The sequence below is a fragment of the Simochromis diagramma genome, unplaced genomic scaffold (genome assembly GCF_900408965.1).
Source record: "Simochromis diagramma unplaced genomic scaffold, fSimDia1.1 OVJJ01000783.1, whole genome shotgun sequence".
Taxonomy (NCBI): Eukaryota; Metazoa; Chordata; class Actinopteri; order Cichliformes; family Cichlidae; genus Simochromis; species Simochromis diagramma.
The window spans coordinates 1,591-22,734 of NW_024387275.1; the positions used below are offsets into that span (position 1 = coordinate 1,591).

The following is a 21,144-nucleotide window of genomic DNA, read 5'->3' on the forward strand; positions in this document are numbered from 1 at the left end:
TGACACAGAAAGTCATAAAGTCAAAGATAACTTTTAAACACACCAGTATAGGCTCATGAGGCCCTGATAGTAAAAAAAACAAAAAAATAAAAAACAAAACTACGTTTCCGTGAAAATGACGTCACTTCCGGTTTCGGGCAGGTAATGGCGGACATGCCATAGTTCGCGCTGACGTCTATTCCAACGTAGGAAGTGTTACAAACAGCTGATCGGATCAGCAAAGCGTGTTTCTGGAATATTATGTTTTAGTTGCTGCAAGTGCTTTTTATGCAGTTTTTGCAAAGCTTTATGTGGAAGGAAACCGTGACCTAGGACAAGCTGATGGCATAAGATGTAAGTACAACTCCTCCGGTTTCATATGCAAAAAAAATTATTGCGCTAGCTTACGTGGTTGCAGTGCTACTGGGATTTTAATATAGTTACGCAAAACAGAGCGTGCCCGCTCCGACTGGCTTTAAAGGGTTAAACATTAAGCACGATTCATCCACTGAGCCTCAAACTGCACACATACATGAAAATATTAAATTTATGTTATAAAAACATGATGTTTACTATTCAAAGGTGTTTGAAAGCCTTGCCAGGTGAGTTTGATCCAGGAGGGTCTGAAGCCAGAGTGAGACAGAGACTGTGCAGAGACTGTAGAAGGACAGAGCAGCAGCAGAGCAGTCCAGATACACTGATGATCCTCTGTCAGATCCAGAGGGACACACAGGGCTGATGCTGGACTCTACATTGTGTCTGACAGTGGAGCTGTTCTCAGAACAGTTCACTCTGCAGCACTGACAGTCATCTGCACTTCATTCCTCTGTCAGTCACTGCTGGATGAAGCTCTCCTCTCCACCTCCCAGTAACATGGCCCAGTCAGAGCGTCTCTACACACAGGCTGCTGCTGCTTCATCCATTCTGGATCATCAGGACACAGCTGCTCCTCTCTCAGCAACACACCGTCCTGTTTACCAAAAACTATTGTTCCACCTGCAGAGAGAAGAAGGAAGAGCAGAGGAGATAAACGAGTGTTTCCAGAGACTCTTCCTCAGCTGTCAGTGATGCAGCACATCCAGTATAAAGAGCAGCAGGGACGTCAGTGCTGGGACTGTACTAGGACTCATTGTTGCTTCACTTTCTCTAATCTTTGGATTTTTATTGAAGTTGATGAAAATGTTTTTCCCTCCTAGTTTGAGTTTGGACTTTCATTCATTAGAAGAACCTTGGTGTGTCCACTCTGAGCTCTGTAGGAACCCCAACAATCCAGATGGACGGTTCCAGCTGTTAACTGGAGGAACTCCATCCAAACATCTGCTCTGCACAAAAGGCAGAAACAGGAAGTGTTTGTGTCCAATCCTGAAGCCTGTCACCGTTCTCCTCTCACAGCTTCACTGAGAAGCTGCAGCTTTACAGGAAACACTGCATCTTTCTTTCATACTGACTGTGTTTAGTACAATACTGCTGACAGCACTACACACTCACTCCATCACTCTACTGACCCCAGAGTCTCCAGTCTGTAGTCTGGACTCTGCTGAAGATCAGACAGCTGCTTCACATCTGGATGCCTCAGGTTGTTTCTCCACAGGTCCAGCTGTCTCAGATGGGAGGGGTTGGACTTCAGTGCTGCTGCCAGATAATCACAGCTGATCTCTGACAAACCACAGCCCCCCAATCTGTATAAAGAATGAAAGATGTAAGTTTATTAGACAAAGAGCTTGAAATCATTCAGTGTTTCATCATCTGTTCAGAGCTGAAGAAGGTTCAGAATGTAGAAGTTTAGAAAATGGAAACTCCAAACAGCTGAAGCCAACAGGAAGCAGCTTCAAACAGGAAACTGTGCAGAGTTTCAGACTATATGTCCTGATGCAGCCAGTTGGATTTTGGAGATTTGAATCTCTGTTCTGTGACTAAGTCCTTGAATCATTTCTTCCAGTTGGTCCAACAAGACAGACTAAGTATTGGACATGTGTTGTGGCTCCATCAGGGGAGCTTCTAAATGTGATGTGATGGCCGCTCTGGGTCTGTCAGGTCACAGCACTGAAGAGAGCTCAAACTGGGCACACAGTTGTTCCAGTCTGGACCAAAGACTCTTATACTGGGACTGAGGGACTGCTCTGACTGCACCCACTGGGACTTTTTAAAGGCTCATGTTCTCACTTAGATCATCGATTTCTACTGACATTTCTTTCTGGGAAAAATGGGGATTACTTTGGAAACAGGAAGTATTTTCCCCAATAAGCAGCCCTGGATTAGTAAATCACTCCAACATGTTCTCAGGCAGAAGAAGCTGTCTTGTTATGAGGGAGAGAAGAAAAAGATTGAGGCACAGAAACCTGTTGAAGGAGAGATAAAGCAGCTAAAATCAGGTGTAAAAGTAAAGCAGAGGATGAGCTGAATAAAGGACACTCAAGGCTGGCTTGGACAGGAATGAAGTCCATGGTGGGGATGCAGAGCAAGGAGCAAAGATGAATGTGATGCTGAATCAGCAGAAGACTTGGACTCATTTGATTCCAGCTTTGATATCATTGATTTCAATGAAGAGCTTTGTGATTGTAGCAAAGGGCTGGTAGCTCTGAGAGTCCCACTGATGAGGTGTTTGTGTGGAAATCTCTTAGTGGGACCAAAGAGAGAAAAAGCCCTGGTCCTGATGCTGTGGGAGGGAAATGATTGAAGTGTGCTGTGAGGAAGTGACTGGGAGATTTCCACACATTTTCCAGTCCTCCTTGGAACAACAGGAAGTTCCCAGCATATGGAAACAAAGGTTAAGTGTCCTATGGCACTCAGTGATGATGGTGCTGTGGCCCCACCACCTCCACCTCTTTGTAAAGGAACTAACTGTAATCTGAAGCTTCAAATGGAACTAAGACTTCCTCCACTAGGTGGCAGTGTCTGATGAGAAAGTGTTAGTGGAGCTGGCCTGGAGTCAGAAACAGGAAGATGCAGGATTTGGGCTGAAATGGGAAAAGTGGTTCGCACTAGTGCCTTAGAGCAAGAAGGTTGTAGGTTGAAGCTTGTTGGCCTTTCTGTGGAGGCTGGATGTTCTCCCACAGTCCAATGAAATGCTGCTTAGGTTCATTGGTGCTTCTAAATTGGCTGTAGGTGTGGATGTGAGAGAGTGCTTCTCTGTCTCTCTCTGTTGGGCCTGTGATGGACTGCTCACCTGTGCAGGTGGACCACGCCTCTTGCCCTATGACAGCTAGGTCACAGGCTGGAGCCCTGTGAGCCTAAGCTGAATAAACAGTTAGCAAAAATGATCCATAGATGGCCTGAAATCCCCCAGTTAGCAGTTTGGTAGATAGCTATGACATGCTAATCCCATCCAGCAGCTGTATTCTACCTGTAAGCTGATCCCTGCTGAGCCAAAGCACTTTTTCATATACAAATTACAACATTTAATAGAAACCTGTTGGTCAGCATCTTGTTAGCCTGCTGTTAGCTTCATTCCACAGAAAACTGAGAGAAACTAACAGAGTTGATAAAGAATAAAGAGAAATGTGCTGATTTAAAGCCTTTGAAGTGCTTCAGATGATCTCTGTCCACTCATTCATTCATGTAAGCTTTCTAATGCAGCTTTGATCTTCACAGTCTGCTTCATGAAACTCATTCTAACCCTGAATGTCAGAGTGTTCCTCCTTCTCTTTCCCATCATTCATGCTGGCAGTGGAGGAGATTTGGATGTTGGACTGTGTTTGGATGATGTGTGTATGTTTGTGTTGGACTGCTGTTTGTAAAGCAAACGCACATTTTGGTTTGGATTTCAGTGTCACTCAGACTTTAAGGTGCAATGAAGAGTTTCACAGTGAATTATCAAGTGGAGGATTTTTCTTCTTCTTTGAAGGTTTGAAATGTGAACATTGTTCTGCTACAGTCAATGGACTAAACCAGAGAAGAAGAAAACAGACTTTACCATGAAGATCCTCAGTGTGGATCAGTATCAGCCTGATGTCTGCAGTTTAGTGTCAGCACAACTTTCACATCATATTCATCTCAGCACAACTAAAACATGCTGACTGACCTCAGAGTTTCAAGTTTACATCCTGGACTCTCCAGGAAACCACACAGATGCTTCACTCCTGGATCCTGCAGCTTGTAGTTGTAGCTGAGGCTCAGCTCTCTCAGATGGGAGGGGTTGGACTTCAGTGCTGCTGCCAGATAATCACAGCTGATCTCTGACAAACCACAGTCCATCAATCTGTATAAAGAACGAAAGATGTAAGTTTATTAGACAAAGAGCTTGAAATCATTCAGTGTTTCATCATCTGTTCAGAGCTGAAGAAGGTTCAGAATGTAGAAGTTTACCTTATGGAGGCTTAACACCGGTCTGTTAAATAATGACTCGTTTAAAAGAGAAATGGGACAGGAGTTAAAAACATATTTAGAACTCAATGACAATGGAACAGTTAATCCTACAATTTTATGGGATGCGGCTAAGGCATACCTTAGGGGTAAAATTATTGCAAAATGTGCAGTCCTAAAGAAGGTGAGAGCAAAAAAGCTGTCAGATTTGCAGGAAAATTTGGAAAAACTGCACACCGTTACGAGGTGCCCCCAGGTATTGGAGCAGATGAGGCCGGTTAAACAGGAGATCCACAAAATTTTAAGTGAGGAAATTGAAAAAAAAAATTAAAATATAATAGACAACGGTGGTATGAGGCAGGACCCAAAGCTGCTAGGCTATTATCATGGAGACTCAGGAGGCAACAACAGGAGAACACTATTCATAAAGTTCGAAATTTAAAAACAAATAAGATAACTAATAAACTTGAAGAAATTCAGAGAGCATTTGAAGAAAGATTGATGGACTGTGGTTTGTCAGAGAATATTACACTGAGCTATACACACAACCGGATAAAGCAGATGAGCATAGGATTCAGAATTTCTTATCCAGCCTAGATCTACCATTTATAGGTAAGCAGCAGAATGAAAAACTTATCAGAGAAATATCAGCAGAAGAGATTAACATTGGGATCTCAAAACTCAAGACTTTTAAAGCCCAGGATGTGATGGATTCCCACCAGAGTGGTATAGGCAGATGAGGGAACCCTTAATCCCGCTACTAAAGGCCTCTTTTAATTACTCTCTGAGTGGGGGGGCGCTCCCACCATCGAGGCGTATATCTCTGTCATACCAAAAGCAGGGAAGGATAAAACTGACCCCAGAGGTTATAGACCTATTAGCGTGTTAAATATAGACTATAAACTATTTGCCGCGATTTTGGCTAGGAGGTTGAGTACATTGATGCCCACGCTGATAGAGGAGGATCAAACAGGCATCATTGGTAACAGACAAACACACGATAATATCAGAAGGGCCATTCATATTATTGACCAGATACTTAAAGGGAAAACTGGAACAGTTCTCATTGGGCTTGATGCGGAAAAGGCATACGATACGGTCGGGTGGGAATTTCTGTTTCATGTGTTGAAGAGATTTGGGCTTTGACAGGTTTTTTCAGTGTATAAGAATGATTTATGTCTCCAACAGCGAGGATCAAAGTTAATGGAAGCCTCTCAAATCGGATAACACTACAACGTGGCTGCAGGCAGGGCTGCCCGTTGAGCCCACTGCTCTTTAACCTTTTCATTGAGCCGTTGGCTCAATGCATCAGAGAACATACTCGATTGGAGGGGGTTACAACGGGGAATGTGGAAAATAAAATCTGCCTGTATGCAGACGATGTGCTGGTAGCGGTAGGAAACCCGGAAGAGGGAATTCCTCTGCTTATGGAAACACTGGAAGAATATGGCAGACTGTCTGGTTATAGACTGAACATTCAAAAAACTCTAATCTTGACATTCTTCTTTAATCCCTCAAGACAATTGGTAGCAAGATATAGATTCGGATGGCACCAATCTCAAATGGAGTATTTGGGGATCCTGCTGGCAAAAGACCCTGCATTGTTATATGAAGTTAATTATAATCGGGTGAACAAGAAGATACATGAAGATCTGGAGAGGTGGGGTCTGCTCCTCCTTGATCTGGGCAGCAGAGTTAGAGCGATAAAGATAAATATCCTCCCAAAGCTGCTATATTTGTTTGCAGCACTTCCAGTTGAGGTTCCAGCAAAACAATTTAGGGAGTGGGATATGAATTGCTCAAGATTCATATGGGGAAATAAAAGGCCGAGAGTGAAATATGCAACAATGCAGCTGCCTGGTGAGCGGGGGGGCATGGCTCTACCGTGCTTTGAGGATTACTATCTGGCAGCCCAGATCATACCTCTATTGTGCTGGTGTAACTCTAAGTTTGAGGCAAAATGGAAGGACATTGAGCTTTCCTTGATGGATTTCCCAATACAGTCTGTTCTGGGGTCTCTTGAGAGTTTACCACAGGCATATCAGATGCAAAATTTATGTGCAAGTTTTTCCCTGAAAAAATGGGCGGATGTGATTAAAATTTTTGGTCTTAATAGGGAAATAGGGTTGCTGGGATGGCCAGCGTATCTCCCACGCTTCCTTCCAGCATTGTTAGACCATAAATTCAGGGAGTGGTCCAGGCATGGAATCACTGCAATCTGTAAGATAGTGAAGCATGGGGAGCTGATCAATTTTGAGGACGTGTCAGATTTACGAGATCGGCAGGGAAGATTTTTATCATTACCTACAGGTTCGGAGCTTCTTCCGGAAGGAAGTTAGAATGCTTGACGCAGATGCTAGTGGGGTGATCCGAATATTTATGGATGCTTATGGTGAGAACATTATAAGTGGTACTATAGGCAAAATATACAGAGGTTTTACAGCCATGAAAAAGACCTCAACAAGATATGTCAGTCATCGATGGGAAAAAGAAGCAGGTATAACTATCTCAGAGGAAGATTGGTTGCGGATGTGGAAGAATGTGTTATCTACCACAAATTCTTTAACATGGCGAGATTTTGGATGGAAGAATTTAATTAGATTCTTCATCACACTGTGATGGACTGCTCACCTGTGCAGGTGGACCACGCCTCTTGCCCTATGACAGCTAGGGCACAGGCTGCAGCCCTGTGAGCCTAAGCTGAATAAACAGTTAGCAAGAATGATCCATAGATGGCCTGAAATCCCCCAGTTAGCAGTTTGGTAGATAGCTATGACATGCTAATCCCATCCAGCAGCTGTATTCTACCTGTAAGATGATCCCTGCTGAGCCAAAGCATTTTCATATACAAATTACAACCTTTAATAGAAACCTGTTGGTCAGCATCTTATTAGCCTGCTGTTAGCTTCATTCCACAGAAAACTGAGAGAAACTAACAGAGTTGATAAAGAATAAAGAGAAATGTGCTGATTTAAAGCCTTTGAAGTGCTTCAGATGATCTCTGTCCACTCATTCATTCATGTAAGCTTTCTAATGCAGCTTTGATCTTCACAGTCTGCTTCATGAAACTCATTCTAACCCTGAATGTCAGAGTGCTCCTCCTTCTCTTTCCCATCATTCATGCTGGCAGTGGAGGAGATTTGGATGTTGGACTGTGTTTGGATGATGTGTGTATGTTTGTGTTGGACTGCTGTTTGTAAAGCAAACGCACATTTTGCTTTGGATTTTAGTGTCACACAGACTTTAAGGTGGAATGAAGAGTTTCACAGTGAATTATCAAGTGGAGGATTTTTCTTCTTCTTTGAAGGTTTGAAATGTGAACATTGTTCTGCTACAGTCAATGGACTAAACCAGAGAAGAAGAAAACAGACTTTACCATGAAGATCCTCAGTGTGGATCAGTATAATATCAGCCTGATGTCTGCAGTTTAGTGTCAGCACAACTTTCACATCATATTCATCTCAGCACAACTAAAACTTGCTGACTGACCTCAGAGTTTCAAGTCCACATCCTGGACTCTCCAGAAAACCACACAGATGCTTCACTCCTGGATCCTGCAGCTTGTTGTTGGAGCTCAGGTCCAAATGTTTCAGATGGGAGGGGTTGGACTTCAGTGCTGCTGCCAGATAATCACAGCTGATCTCTGACAAACCACAGCTCCCCAATCTGTATAAAGAATGAAAGATGTAAGTTTATTAGACAAAGTGCTTGAAATCATTCAGTGTTTCATCATCTGTTCAGAGCTGAAGAAGGTTCAGAATGTAGAAGTTTAGAAAATGGAAACTCCAAACAGCTGAAGCCAACAGGAAGCAGCTTCAAACAAACACAACAAGAGAAAAAACTCTGAATGTTTCACATTAAAGTCGTACATTTCTCATAAAAACAGGACAAAGACTTGAAAAAGTCGTGTTTTTCCTTCCAGGAACCACAAGGCTTCACTTTTAAAGGTGAAGTGTGAAAGAAATGGACATATTTGAAGTCCAACACCTTTTTCCAGTCACATTATTAAAGCAGACAAACTACAAGCTCATTTTCATTCCAACAAGTCACTTGTATATGATCGTCAAACTCGTCTGAATCTTCGACCACTGAATCACCAAACATTTGATCTGGAATGGAATTCAGAGAACTTTCCCCCTGTTTCTGTCAGATGTCTCTGAGTGCCTACGCCGCTTACCTTTTACTCTTCGGGACAGAAAACGTTGAAACAGAAGAGGTAAACGGGGCGGTATCCATTAGGGGTGGGTTTTGATTATCGATTTAAATCGATTCTAGCTTGGATAACGTGATATTGATTCATTGAATTCCTGAATCGATTTTTTTAATACTAATTTATTTTGCCCGAAATGCCAGAATCTCAGGTTAAATCTCACAAAATTGCAACAAACACCAAACAGCTGAAACAGCAAATGAGAGCAGGAACACGGCTTCTGCACAAAGATGTAAACACATAGCGCGGAGCCGCGCATCAGAATCAGTGAGATGTCGCTTTTCTCACCCAACGGCACGGACACGGTCGGGGTCTCTTTCTTTAATTTTTGATCTACTGCAGAATATTTGTATAAAATTCAGGCCAGGAAAATTTCCTTCATGTTTTTCTGTTTTATCCTCAGTTACTTTGACACAAAGGCCTCTGCTGTGATGCTCATACCTTTGCTAAATTCTCGCAAGTGTCAGCTTTCCTTTTATAGATATAAGAATATAGAAATGTACTGATGCATGATCTGAATCATAATATTTCTGACTTTCTCATGCAAAATTTCCCTGATTTAAATAGAATCGAATTGGATTGAATCGAATCGTGGATCGAATTGATTCGGGACCTTGTGAATCGGATTTGAATTGATTCTAGAAATCAGTGACGATACCCAGCGCTAGTATCCATGCTTGCATCAAGGCTCACCTAAATTCACATGATGTGGATAATCATTATGCATTCATAGATACTCTACCATCTTCCCCTGCTCTCCAAGACCACCTAAGCTTCAGATTGTTCTGTCAACACTGGATTCGCCCTGTTGGACTCCACGCTCACTTTAACCTACCGGTTGAGCCTCCACCTTTTCCGAGTTGGGTGCGGTCCTTCAGAGGCAGCATGAATCACAGCAACTTTTGTACATTGGGATGTGCTCCAGCTAGCAATAACGTGACCACGCTCCGGATGGCCCTGATAAACACCAGGTTGCTGGAAAATAAGACTTGTTTTAAATGACTTTTCTCTCATTGGGGCCGACGGAAACCTGGCTTGGTACCGGTGAGTTCAGCTCATTCTTGAAACTCCTTCAACCCCTGACTGTGCTGTCATTAACTCTCCTCGGATCTTTGGCAGAGGTGGAGGCTAGGTTCGGTTTTCAAAAATGAATTTCGATGTTGGCAACTGCCTCCTGTATTGCACACCCCAGCTTTGAGGTGCAGCATGTTCTTGGCTATTTGGAATAAATGTTTTTTTATATCAATACTCTTACTGACACTTCTCAGTCGCTTTTTAGTCAGCTTTCTAGAAAAAAAAAAATTGTGGTCAGACAAACCAGTCAAATAATTGTATGTTTTTATCACTCTGTCCCATTTGTTAGAAAACACCAGGTCTATTAGAGTTGTAGAGTGATTTGTTATTCTAGTGGGATCCCTGATCATTTGTGTTAGTCCAAAATTATCTGTAATTTCTTTTAGTTTCTGTCACTTTTGGTATCCCAATTTACATTTAAGTCTCCCATTTAAATAACGTTATCGTTGTAGTCACAACAATTCAGAAGTGCCTTACATTGGTCATAAAATCTACTTTTGTCCAAGGCGGGGGATAAAGACATAAAACAGTAAATGACATTTCTGCTGAGAGTGACACTATAACACCAACACATTCAATAGAGATTTTATTTGGCCAAATTATTTGTACATTTTAGAGAGACCTTCATGTACAATAACACCCCTCCCCCCTTTCCTTGATGACTATCTTTTTTAAAGACATTATAGCCTTGTAAAGTTACCACTGCTGTGGAGAAGAGGGTTTGAGCCAAGTTTCCGAAGGTCCCATGAAATCAACATTTGAGTTATTGGAGATTATGTATCACAATTTCAGGAGCAGGACCATGCCTCCAAACACGCTCCTTCCGGCTGCCATCTACATCCGGTCTTTAAGTGATGACGTGATGAATCCTACTGGCGGTCGGCGTTTAATATGGCTTTTGTGTTGTTAACATGTTTAATGTTATGTATTTTCTTCTATTTGATCTCAAAAAGCTCCTAAAACAGTCAGTGATCACTGTTGACCTCCCTCTGCTTTTATTACCGCTAATCATTTATTTAAGCCATCCATCCATCCATCTTCATCCGCTTTATCCAAGGCCGGGTCACGGGGACAGCAGCCTATGCAAAGAGGCCCAGACCTCCCTCTCCCCAGCCACCTCCTCCAGCTTATCCGGGGGAACACCAAAGCGTTCCCAGGCCAGCCGAGAGATATAATCTTTCCAGCGTGTCCTGGGTCTGCCCCGGGGACTCCTCCCGGTGGGACATGCCTGGAACACCTCACCCAGAGGCATCCTTGTCAGATGCCCGAACCACCTCAGCTGGCTCCTTTCGATGTGGAGCAGCAGCTGCTCTACTCTGAGCCCCTCCCGGATGGCCGAACTTCTCACCCTATCTCTAAGGGAGAGGCCAGCCACCCTTCGGAGGAAGCTCATTTCTGCCGCTTGTATCCGCAATCTCGTTCTTTCGGTCACTACCCACAGGTCGTGGCCATAGGTGAGGGTAGGGACATAGATCGACCGGTAAATTGAGAGCTTCGCTTTTACACTCAGCTCCCTCTTCACCACGACGGACCGGTGCAGCCCCAATCCGTCTGTCGATCTCCGGCTCCCTTCTCCCATCACTCGCGAACAAGACCCCGAGATACTTGAACTCCTCCACTTGGGGCAGGAACTCCCCGACATCCCCGACCCGGAGTGGGCACTCCACCCTTTTCCGGCTGAGAACCATGGCCTCAGATTTGGAGGTGCTGATCCTCATTCCCGCTGCTTCACACTCTGCTGTGAACCGTTCCAGTGCAAGCTGGAGGCCCTCACCCGATGAAGCAACAGAACCACATCATCCGCAAAAAAGAGCAACGTAACGGAATAGGTTACAGAATACATTTTGGGGCATGTATTCTGTAATCTGTAGAGGAATACATTTGAAAAGTAACCTTCCCAACACTGCTGACAACCCTCTAGCAGTTTTCTCGCCACCCGACATATGGTCTGCCACGTCGATCCATCCAGTCGTCTTATCTCTGCTAAATTCAGTTATGAAGTAACTCTGGCTGGCTGCCGCTTCAGCGAAGACCAGCGGGGGTCGCCCACCAGCCGAACTCACAGCTCCTCTCACGTTGCTCTGAAATGGGCCTACAGGCTGGGCGAGTTAGCCGAAAAGCCGACGGACGTCAACGCTGAACCCAGAAGCCACGATTCCAAGCAAATTGCAGCTTCAACAGCGAAAGCTACAGCGTCCTTCGTAGCTCCACCCACCTGCCAGTGCCATGTAGCAGGGACAAGCTCAGCTCTGTGCTCTTTCCTCCTAACACCATTTAATGCAAGCTGGAAATCTGTCACTAGCTCCATGCTCACTGTTTCCATCACACTAATGTTTTCTATCCCTCCTTTCACTAAACGCTCAAGCAAGTCGGCACTGAGATGCCCGGTTCTTCCCTATCCACCATTCACAAACGCAGCAGCAAGCTTCCTACCACAGAACTCCCACAAAAAATGCATCTCAACTGTTCAGATACTCCTGACACATACAAGATCACTAAGGGTTTTCGCTGAGACAGCGGTTGTCCTTCTCTCCTGAACGGCTGGAGCTTTCTTTAGGCGCCCAGCTTTGACAAAAGTCCAGCTGGGATAATCACATTTACTCAGGGCCTTCTTATTCTTTTTCTTCTGCATTAGCCATTACCCAACTCTCTGTGAATGGTACTTGGGGCCATTGATCAGTGGTCTTTGATCAATGGCTTTGATTAATGGGCTTTGATCAGCAGGTGTTGATCAAGCCCATTGAAGCAAGGAAGAGAGACGAACAACGTTAACCAGTTTTTACTTGCTAGCAAGGGAGGCTGGTTTGAACCAGGCTCTTGGAGCTAAACGCTCCTCACCCGTCTCCTAGCCAACTTCAAATGAACAGCCTTCCTTGCAGCCTTTTTATTGAACACAGTGAATACAAGCACTCCACCCCTCCATTGTAAAACCCCCCTATGGTCACAAGGTTAAAACACTGCGTGTCCGTGTGTGTTAGGGCTGCCCCGATTAGTCGACTAGTCACGATTACGTTGACTATTAAAATCGTCGACGACTGATTTAATAGTTTGTTTGTTTTTTGTCTTGACAGAATTGTTGTCAACAATTCTGATGGCTAAAGATCCAAACGGGACAAAAAAAAAAAAAAAAACCCACAAGAGAAAGCAAGCAACAAAGAGCAACATAATAAAAAAATTTAAAAAAGCACCATCACAATAAACTAGCTAGCAGTAGATATCAATAGCTACTGAATAATAAACGATATTGTGCAGCACGCAAGATAGACAGCGCACAGTGTGCTTTGAGGCAGCAGCCAAGAAAGCTGTAGTCCGCGTCTGTGAATACCCATGTGTACACCTGTGTGCATACCTGTGTGGATCAGCATGCTTGCATTCCAAAGGTTTCTCCATGTAATGATCTGCTAGGGAGTGTGGGGAGCCACAGCCCCGTCCTTTATGGTATCAAGCAGGTATGGAGGAGATCAAAACTCCAGACATCCAGAGGCCCCCAGAACACAAGAGACCAAGGAAGACCCACAGAGGGGCAGCAGACTGATTTAATAGTTTATTAAACTTCACCGAAACAATCTGCAGATTTCATTAAAATTTAATAAACTATCATCTTGTCTTTATTTTTAGTTAGTACCTTAAAGCTGTAAGCTAATGATAGTTATATAAGAGCAGATGCTGCTGGTGCAATAAGCTGTACGTTTTACGCTCAATGGATGATGATCTGATTAGTCGACTAATCGCAAAAATAATCGGTGACTAGTCTACTATCAAAATAATCATTTGTGGCAGCCCTAGTGTGTGTGTGTGTGTGTGTGTGTGTGTGTGTGTGTGTGTGTGTGTGTGTGTGTGTGTGTGTGTGAATCTGTATGCATATGTGTGTGTGTGTGTGTGTTTGTGTTTGGGGGTGCGTTTGTATGAACCTCCTGCCCACAAAAGGATCACAACGGCAGGAAGTTTACTAAACAAGAAAACAGAACCCTCACATAGAATGTGTCCCTATAATAGAACACTACAGCCTCCCCCACCGTTCAAGAGGCTGGGGAGGTCAACAGAAACAGAAGAATATTTTTGATCCTACAGTTTAAACCAAGACTTACAAATTTAAGTAACACAATGACAACATTTATCAATTTGACTCTAACAACAACTTCAGCAACTGCACATGAATTATACTTTATACACAGACCCACAGTCTGATTGCTCTGAAATCTCACTGACAGCCAATAGAAATAAAGAAAAGTCCAGACTGACAGTCTCTGTGGGGTTGGGCAGTGAACTGCTCATGCTGCGTTCAAGTGCATCACAAACTATTGGAATTAGATTAGACTTTTGAAGCAGATTTGTTTTCACTTCTGTATGTTAGTGTATAAATGAATGTTAGACTGAGCTCCATGGAAACACTTGGACTGGTCTCAGGTGCCTTCTTTCTGTAGTCATTCCAACAGAGTCCTTTCTCTTCTCCAGCTTCTGTTTGAAATCATCTCACAGAGCCTGAATCCTGCTTTGCTGTCATGTTTGGGCCTGTGTTAGGCTGCTCTGTGTTCCTCTGCTTTAACACACCTCACCACAGCAGCTGTGTGGGTCGTCTCTTGTTCAGGCCAGTAGTAAAACATATGTTATTTTATGACCAGTAGTCAATGTAGTTGAATTATGATAACAGCTGTAGGACATATACTATCCTTTAGTTTAGAAGGTGTGCTGTGTATGTAGTTTAGCCCTTATTATACTCTTGAGTAAAAGAACATAATCATTTTGTAGTTCATTAGATAAAGTGTGCATCACTCTGTATCCTTGATCGGCTGTGAATGTCTTACACTGTTTCTTGACATGTTTTATTGTTGAATCACAAAAGAAGGTTGCAAGCAGAAGAGATAGACATTCCATACCCCCACCTTACAGAGGAGCAAGGAGCCGAGGTCATAACTTAGGCGCCGTAAGAGAGAAAGAATGTAATGTTTATGTCTGTGAAGGTTCTCAGTCATCCAGGTCATCGTAGTCAAAGGAGCTTGCAAAGAAAAGCGTCTGGACTTCTTTAAGTTGCTTGAAGACGTTTCACCTCTCATCCGAGAAGCTTCTTCAGTTCTAAGGTCAAATGGTGGATGTAATGTTTAGGCTTTTACGACTAGGTGGGGGCCACTAGAGACTATAAGAAGCTGAGTAACATTTTGAGACTCGCTGTGACCTTCTGCAGGCAGGTCTCCCCATCATGATGGTTCTAATGCTCATAAGTATTGAATTGTATGGAAATAAATGATTGTTGATTGAGCATTTATACACTGAGTACTGTCCTTCCTTCAGCCCAAAGATTAAAAGAATTGGGAGATTTCAACACTCTGTAGCAGACAGATCAGCTTCTGATACCATGAACATCATCACAGCTCCTAACTTCACCTTTATTAGCTTTGACATTCATGTCTTTCCTTTCTCTCTCTCTGTTTCCACAGAAGCTCAAAGTCTCTGCAGCCTGTTTTTATCTGCTATCATCAGATCTTCAACAGCCTCATTCACATCCTTCACACACTCTATAGCCTCATCAGCACTGACTTCATCTTCACTCACTGATGGAGCACAACATGAACCTGTGGAGGCTGAAACACTGTCCTGTCAAACATCTCCCCTTCACCACTCCACTTCTGTCAGCCTTTAAATGAATTCTGCTCAAGTCTGTCACTTCTGTTTGGAGCCAAAAGGAAAAACTGTTGTTCAGTCGATCGGAAAGACACAACATTGTCAGCCGGTGATCGGCTGTGATCAGCTGATCACGGGGCCGGGGTTAAAAGAGAGACGCCACCCACCTGTTCGCCGCTCAGACATCATTCTCTTCGTGTCAGGAGCTCCGAAACTCTGCCGACGTCAGTCTCCGCCTGATTCAGCAACCGTGAGTGATTATCCCTTTCAATCCTCTTTCTCTTCCCGGCTCCACTCGCTCTCTGTCTGTAACGACAGTTCCGAAGCCACGCTTCGCGCACTGATCATTACTAGAGTAACTGCGTGTCTGCTCCAAACCCACCGCTAGCCTTCGCCGCGCTTGGGTCTAACCAGCACGCCACACGGGCACGCCGAATCACTGTGTGTGATCCGCCCGACCGCGACAGGATGTCTGAGCCGCATGTAGACCCAGCGGAATTCGAACGGCTGAAAGCCGAAGTATTATATCTTCGCGGTGTGGTGGATCGGATGAGCACAAAGATGGAGTCTCTCACCGAAACTGTCCTCCAGCTTTCCTCTTCCGTCACCTCGCTGCAACGTCAGCCAGCGCCGGTGAGCGCTGAACCCCGGATTGGACTGCCAGATAAGTGGAACGGAGTAGACGGCCGGCCTGATGGGTTGCTCGCCACCTTAGACATGATGTTTGAATGTCAACCCACTAAATACGCCACTGCCCGTGCAAAAGTGGCTATGTTAACCTCTCTCTTGTCTGGCCAGGCGCAGGAATGGGCCGCGGCTCTCTACAACAATAAATCTGCAGCGTGTAATGACTATGCTCTGTTTGTGGAGGAGTTAAAAAAGACATTCGTTCCCCCCAGCAGTGAAGTGGAAGTGGAGTCACAGCTGCTTCATCTACGCCAGGGCAATCGACCAGTCTGTTACTTCGCCTCCCGATTCCGTACCCTGGCTGCCAAGCTACAATGGGGAGATGCTTCTCTGCGCTCCATCTTTCTAGAGGGACTGGCTGATTACATCAGGGACGAGATGGCTGGCCGCGAGGCCCCAAAGACCTTGGACGAGGCCGTGGACCTTGCCCTGAAGATCGACCAACGTGTGATGTCGCGGCCTCACCATGCCCCTCGGGCCTCCAAACCCTTCCAGCCTCAGCGGACCATGTCGTCGCGGCCTCCTCCCCCCTCTGATGGAGCCACGGCTAGCCCAAGCAGCACATCCAGCGAGGAGCCCATGCAGCTGGGTGGGCTCCCCAAAGAGGAGAAAGAGAGACGCTGGCGTGAGGGCCTCTGCGCCTACTGTGGATCAGCGCGACACCGTCGTCCCCAGTGCCCGCTACGGCCGGGAAACGACGACGCCAGGTAGACTGCGGGGGTGTCCCACCTGGCCCTTCCCACTCCTCTGACCCCTCTCGTTTTCTGTTACCGGTCACATTCCACCTGAAACACCAACAGCTCTCATCCGAAGCCCTCCTGGACACCGGAGCTGCCGAGAACTTCATCGACCAAAAACTAGCCTCTCGGCTTCGCATCCCATTGACTTCCGTCGACCGATTCCTCCCGGTGACCTCAGTAGACGGGCGACCACTCCAACCCTACCCGGTCCAGTTCCAGACCCAGCCAGTCCGCATGTCTGTCGGGGATCATCAGGAGGAGATCCGGTTTCTAGTAGTCTCGGCCTCTTCCTCTCCTCTCATCCTCGGATACCCCTGGTTCCGTCAACATGACCCCCACGTCTCCTGGTCTTCCTGCCGGATCCTGGACTGGGGTCCCCGGTGTTCACGCCGCTGCCTTCTCTTCCGGACTGGACAGGACTCAAAGCCAGAAGAGGCGTCACCCCCGGAGCCCATCGATCTGGATAAGATCCCTCCGGCTTACCATGACCTGTCCGAGGCCTTCAGTAAGAGGCGAGCCTCTGCTCTCCCTCCTCATCGCTCCTACGACATGGCCATCGAGCTCCTCCCGGGAGCGGTCCCTCCTCGTGGTCGCCTGTTCTCGCTGTCACCCGCAGAGAACAAAGCCATGGAGGAGTATGTCGCTGAGGCTCTCCAACAGGGCTTCATTCGCCCTTCTACCTCCCCTGCAGCTGCGGGGTTCTTCTTTGTAAAGAAGAAAGACGGCGGGCTTCGCCCCTGTATAGACTACCGGGGCTTGAATAAAATCACTGTCAAGAACCGCCATCCTCTTCCTCTGCTATCCACCGCACTCGATTCCCTCTCCCAGGCCTGCATCTTCACCAAACTAGACCTACGCAGCGCTTACAATTTGGTGCGGATTAGAGAAGGGGACGAATGGAAGACGGCCTTCATCACCCCTAACGGGCACTGGGAGTATCTGGTGATGCCCTTCGGCCTCTGCAACAGCCCTGCTGTCTTCCAACACCTGATCAACGATGTCTTGCGGGACATGCTGGGCCGGTGGGTGTTTGCCTATCTGGATGACATCCTGATCTACTCCCGCACCGAAGTGGACCATATTCGCCATGTGCGGGCCGTGCTAAGCAGGCTGCTCGAGTACCAGCTGTTCTGCAAACTGGAAAAGTGTGCCTTCCATCAACGGTCCACTACCTTCCTGGGCTTCACCATCTCCTCCAATGGCCTGACCATGGACCCGCAAAAGCTCCAAGCCGTGACCCAGTGGCCTCAGCCCTCCAGCCTTAAGCAGCTACAGAGCTTCCTGGGCTTCGCCAATTTTTATCGGCGCTTTATCCGCAATTTCAGCACCATTGTCGCGCCACTGACATCCCTCACTAAACCGGCTAACCTGCCCAGGCCCTTCTGCCTCCCCCCTGGTGCGAAACAGGCATTCCGAGACCTTATCCGTCGGTTTGCTACCGCTCCCGTCCTGCTCCACCCTGATCCTGCCGGAGATTTTGTGGTGGAGGTGGATGCCTCCGATGTTGGCGCTGGCGCCATCCTCTCTCAACATGGCCCGGATGGAAAACTTCACCCATGCTGCTATTTTTCGAGGAAGTTCTCTGACACGCAGCGACGGTATGGGGTCGGCGACCGGGAACTCCTGGCCATCAAGTGGGCCCTGGAAGAATGGCGGCATTGGCTCCTGGGAGCGAAAGAACCATTTCTGATCTGGACTGATCACCAGAACCTGGTCCATATTCGTTCTGCCAAGCAGCTCAACCCAAGGCAGGCCCGTTGGGCCTTGTTCTTCGAACCATACAACTTCCACCTCGCCTACCGCCCTGGCTCCAAGAACACCAAGGCAGACGCCCTCTCCAGGCAGTTCGCCCAGGACGACTTCACGTCAGACCCTGGACCCATCCTACCGTCTCATTGTTTCGCTGCCCCCCTTAGGTGGCCCTTGGAGGACTCTATCCGGGATGCCCTGGCCACTGAACCGCCTCCGCCGGACACCCCAGCTGGGAGGCTCTATGTGCCATCCCGGTGCCGTCAGGAGGCCTTGCTCTGGGCTCACTCCTCCCCGCTCTCTGGTCACCCAGGGCCCGACAGGACCCTCCAGCTCCTCCGTCGTGCCTTCTGGTGGCCCTCCATGACTCGGGACGTCCGTGACTTCGTTTCCGCCTGTGACACCTGTGCTCGGGCCAAGTCCTCCACCCAGCCGCCCGCTGGCGACCTTCATCCTCTCCCTGTGCCAAGACGTCCCTGGTCCCATGTCGGCCTTGACTTTGTTACCGGCCTCCCATCTGTGGACGGTCTTGACACCATCCTCACCTTTGTGGACCGGTTTTCCAAGGCGGTGCACCTGGTCGCCCTAGCCGGCCTCCCCTCCGCCAAACGAACGGCCGAGCTCCTCCTGGAACACGTCGTCCGGCTTCACGGGTTCCCCGTGGACATAGTCTCCGATCGGGGGCCCCAGTTCACTGCCAGGTTCTGGAAGGCCTTCTGCCGCCTGGTTGGAGCGTCTCCCAGCCTCTCGTCCGGCTATCACCCTCAGACCAATGGACAGGTTGAACGGACCAATCAACAGTTGGGGCGCTTCTTACGGTGCTTCGTCTCCGCCCAACCGTCGCTATGGCCTCGTTACCTGGTGTGGGCTGAGTTGTCTCATAACCTTCACATCTCTTCCGCCACCGGCCTCTCGCCCTTTGAGGTCTGTCATGGCTTTCATCCTCCTATCTTCAGCCATCAGGAAGCGGAGGTCGACGTGCCTGCTGCTGAACGGATGGTCCGCTGCTGTCGCCGGGCCTGGATCAAGGCGCGGGCTGCCATTTCCCGGGCCAACGCTCTGTACACCCGGCAGCATCGTCGCCGCCACCGCCCGGGTCACCCCTTCCAGCCGGGGGACCGCGTCTGGCTCTCCACAAAGCACCTGCGGCTGCGCGGTGAGTCCAAGAAGCTCTCTCCCCGGTTCGTCGGCCCGTACGAAGTCACTGCCCGGCTCAACCCCGTGGCTTACCGTCTCCGGCTTCCGCCCGCCATGAAGGTCCATCCGGTTTTCCACGTCGCGCAGCTCAAGCGGCACGTCGCTTCCCCGCTGGCGCCCCCCTCCCGGGCCCCGCCCCCGCCCAGGGTCGTCGATGGGGGTCCTGTCTACACTGTCCGTCGGATCTTGGACTCCCGTCCCCGGGGCCGGGGGGTCCAGTATTTGGTGGACTGGGCTGGCTACGGCCCTGATGAGCGCTCCTGGGTGCCGTCCCGCTTCATCTTGGATCCTTCCCTCATCTCGGATTTCCGTCGCCGCCGTCCTGGCCCGTCGGGTGCCGGTCCTCGAGGGGGGGGTCCTGTCAGCCGGTGATCGGCTGTGATCAGCTGATCACGGGGCCGGGGTTAAAAGAGAGACGCCACCCACCTGTTCGCCGCTCAGACATCATTCTCTTCGTGTCAGGAGCTCCGAAACTCTGCCGACGTCAGTCTCCGCCTGATTCAGCAACCGTGAGTGATTATCCCTTTCAATCCTCTTTCTCTTCCCGGCTCCACTCGCTCTCTGTCTGTAACGACAGTTCCGAAGCCACGCTTCGCGCACTGATCATTACTAGAGTAACTGCGTGTCTGCTCCAAACCCACCGCTAGCCTTCGCCGCGCTTGGGTCTAACCAGCACGCCACACGGGCACGCCGAATCACTGTGTGTGATCCGCCCGACCGCGACAAACATTTCTGAAAGCACTCAAACTTCTACACATTTGTCTTCAGACACATCCTGAACATTTAGCAACTAAAGAAAGTTTCAAACATCAAAGACCTGAAATATAGAAAAACAACAACAGCTGCAGTCAGTGAACTCACCTCAGAGCCTCCAGTCGACAGTTTGGACTCTCCAGTCCAGCACACAGAAGCTTCACTGATGAATCCTGCAGCTTGTTCCAACTCATGTCCAGCTCTGTCAGATGGGAGGGGTTGGACTTCAGAGCTGAGGCCACAACTTCACAGTGAGTCCCTGAGAGTTCACAGTCAGTCAGTCTGTGATCATAGAAAATATAAAATGTGTTATTATATAAAAGCAGAAAATCTGCATTATAAGCACAGACTGAATGTATATGAAGACAAAACAGAGCGACATCATAATCTGATGAACATCTGCTCTTCACATCTGTGCTTCAGCTCCTCTTACTGTGTTTGACATGACACAGTGATTGAGTCTCTCTCAGACCTGCAGACTTTTAATCAGAATCTTTGTTTGGCTTTAATCTGCAGATGAAGGAGGAAGATGGCGTGGGGGGGAAGAGGAGGAGGGGAGCGGGGGGGGAGGGGTGAGGTGAGGGAGGACTTAGCAGGGAGGGGGGGAGGGGGAGGGGGGGGAGGGAAGGGGGAAGGGAGGGGGGGGGGGGGGAGGGAGGGGAGGGGGGGCGAGGGGGGGTATCGCACAGGGGGGGAGTGCGGGCTGATGCCGGGGCTGAGAATCTGATCGCAGAGTCAGAGGTGAAGACACCACACATTTGGCTGTTGCCTCCTGTTTTGAAACATTTGAATGAGTTGAGCTCAGTGAAGACCTTCCAGCTATCCCTCTTTCGT

The 21,144-nt window shown here is 47.7% G+C and overlaps 1 protein-coding gene across 1 annotated transcript; it reads right to left on the reverse strand.

The window, feature by feature from the left end:
* Window positions 1-412: 412 nt before the first annotated feature.
* LOC120715657 (ribonuclease inhibitor-like) lies at window positions 413-20,599 on the reverse strand. The gene is made up of 5 exons (XM_040002744.1): window positions 20,419-20,599; window positions 7,771-7,947; window positions 4,001-4,177; window positions 1,485-1,658; window positions 413-975 (listed from the first exon to the last, which is right to left on the reverse strand). The coding sequence occupies exons 1-5, from the start codon at window positions 20,502-20,504 to the stop codon at window positions 954-956; spliced, it is 636 nt and encodes a 211-aa protein (XP_039858678.1). The 5' UTR covers window positions 20,505-20,599; the 3' UTR covers window positions 413-953.
* Window positions 20,600-21,144: the final 545 nt, after the last annotated feature.

Excerpts from the sequence above, each read along its gene's own strand:
- LOC120715657 (XM_040002744.1), bottom strand. The coding sequence starts at position 20,504 with ATGAGTTGGAACAAGCTGCAGGATTCATCAGTGAAGCTTCTGTGTGCT. Across the intron at positions 7,948-20,418 it reads TGTCGACTGGAGGCTCTGAG|ATTGGGGAGCTGTGGTTTGT; the intron begins GTGAGTTCACTG and ends TTCTTTATACAG. Across the intron at positions 976-1,484 it reads TACAGACTGGAGACTCTGGG|GTGGAACAATAGTTTTTGGT; the intron begins GTCAGTAGAGTG and ends TTCTCTCTGCAG.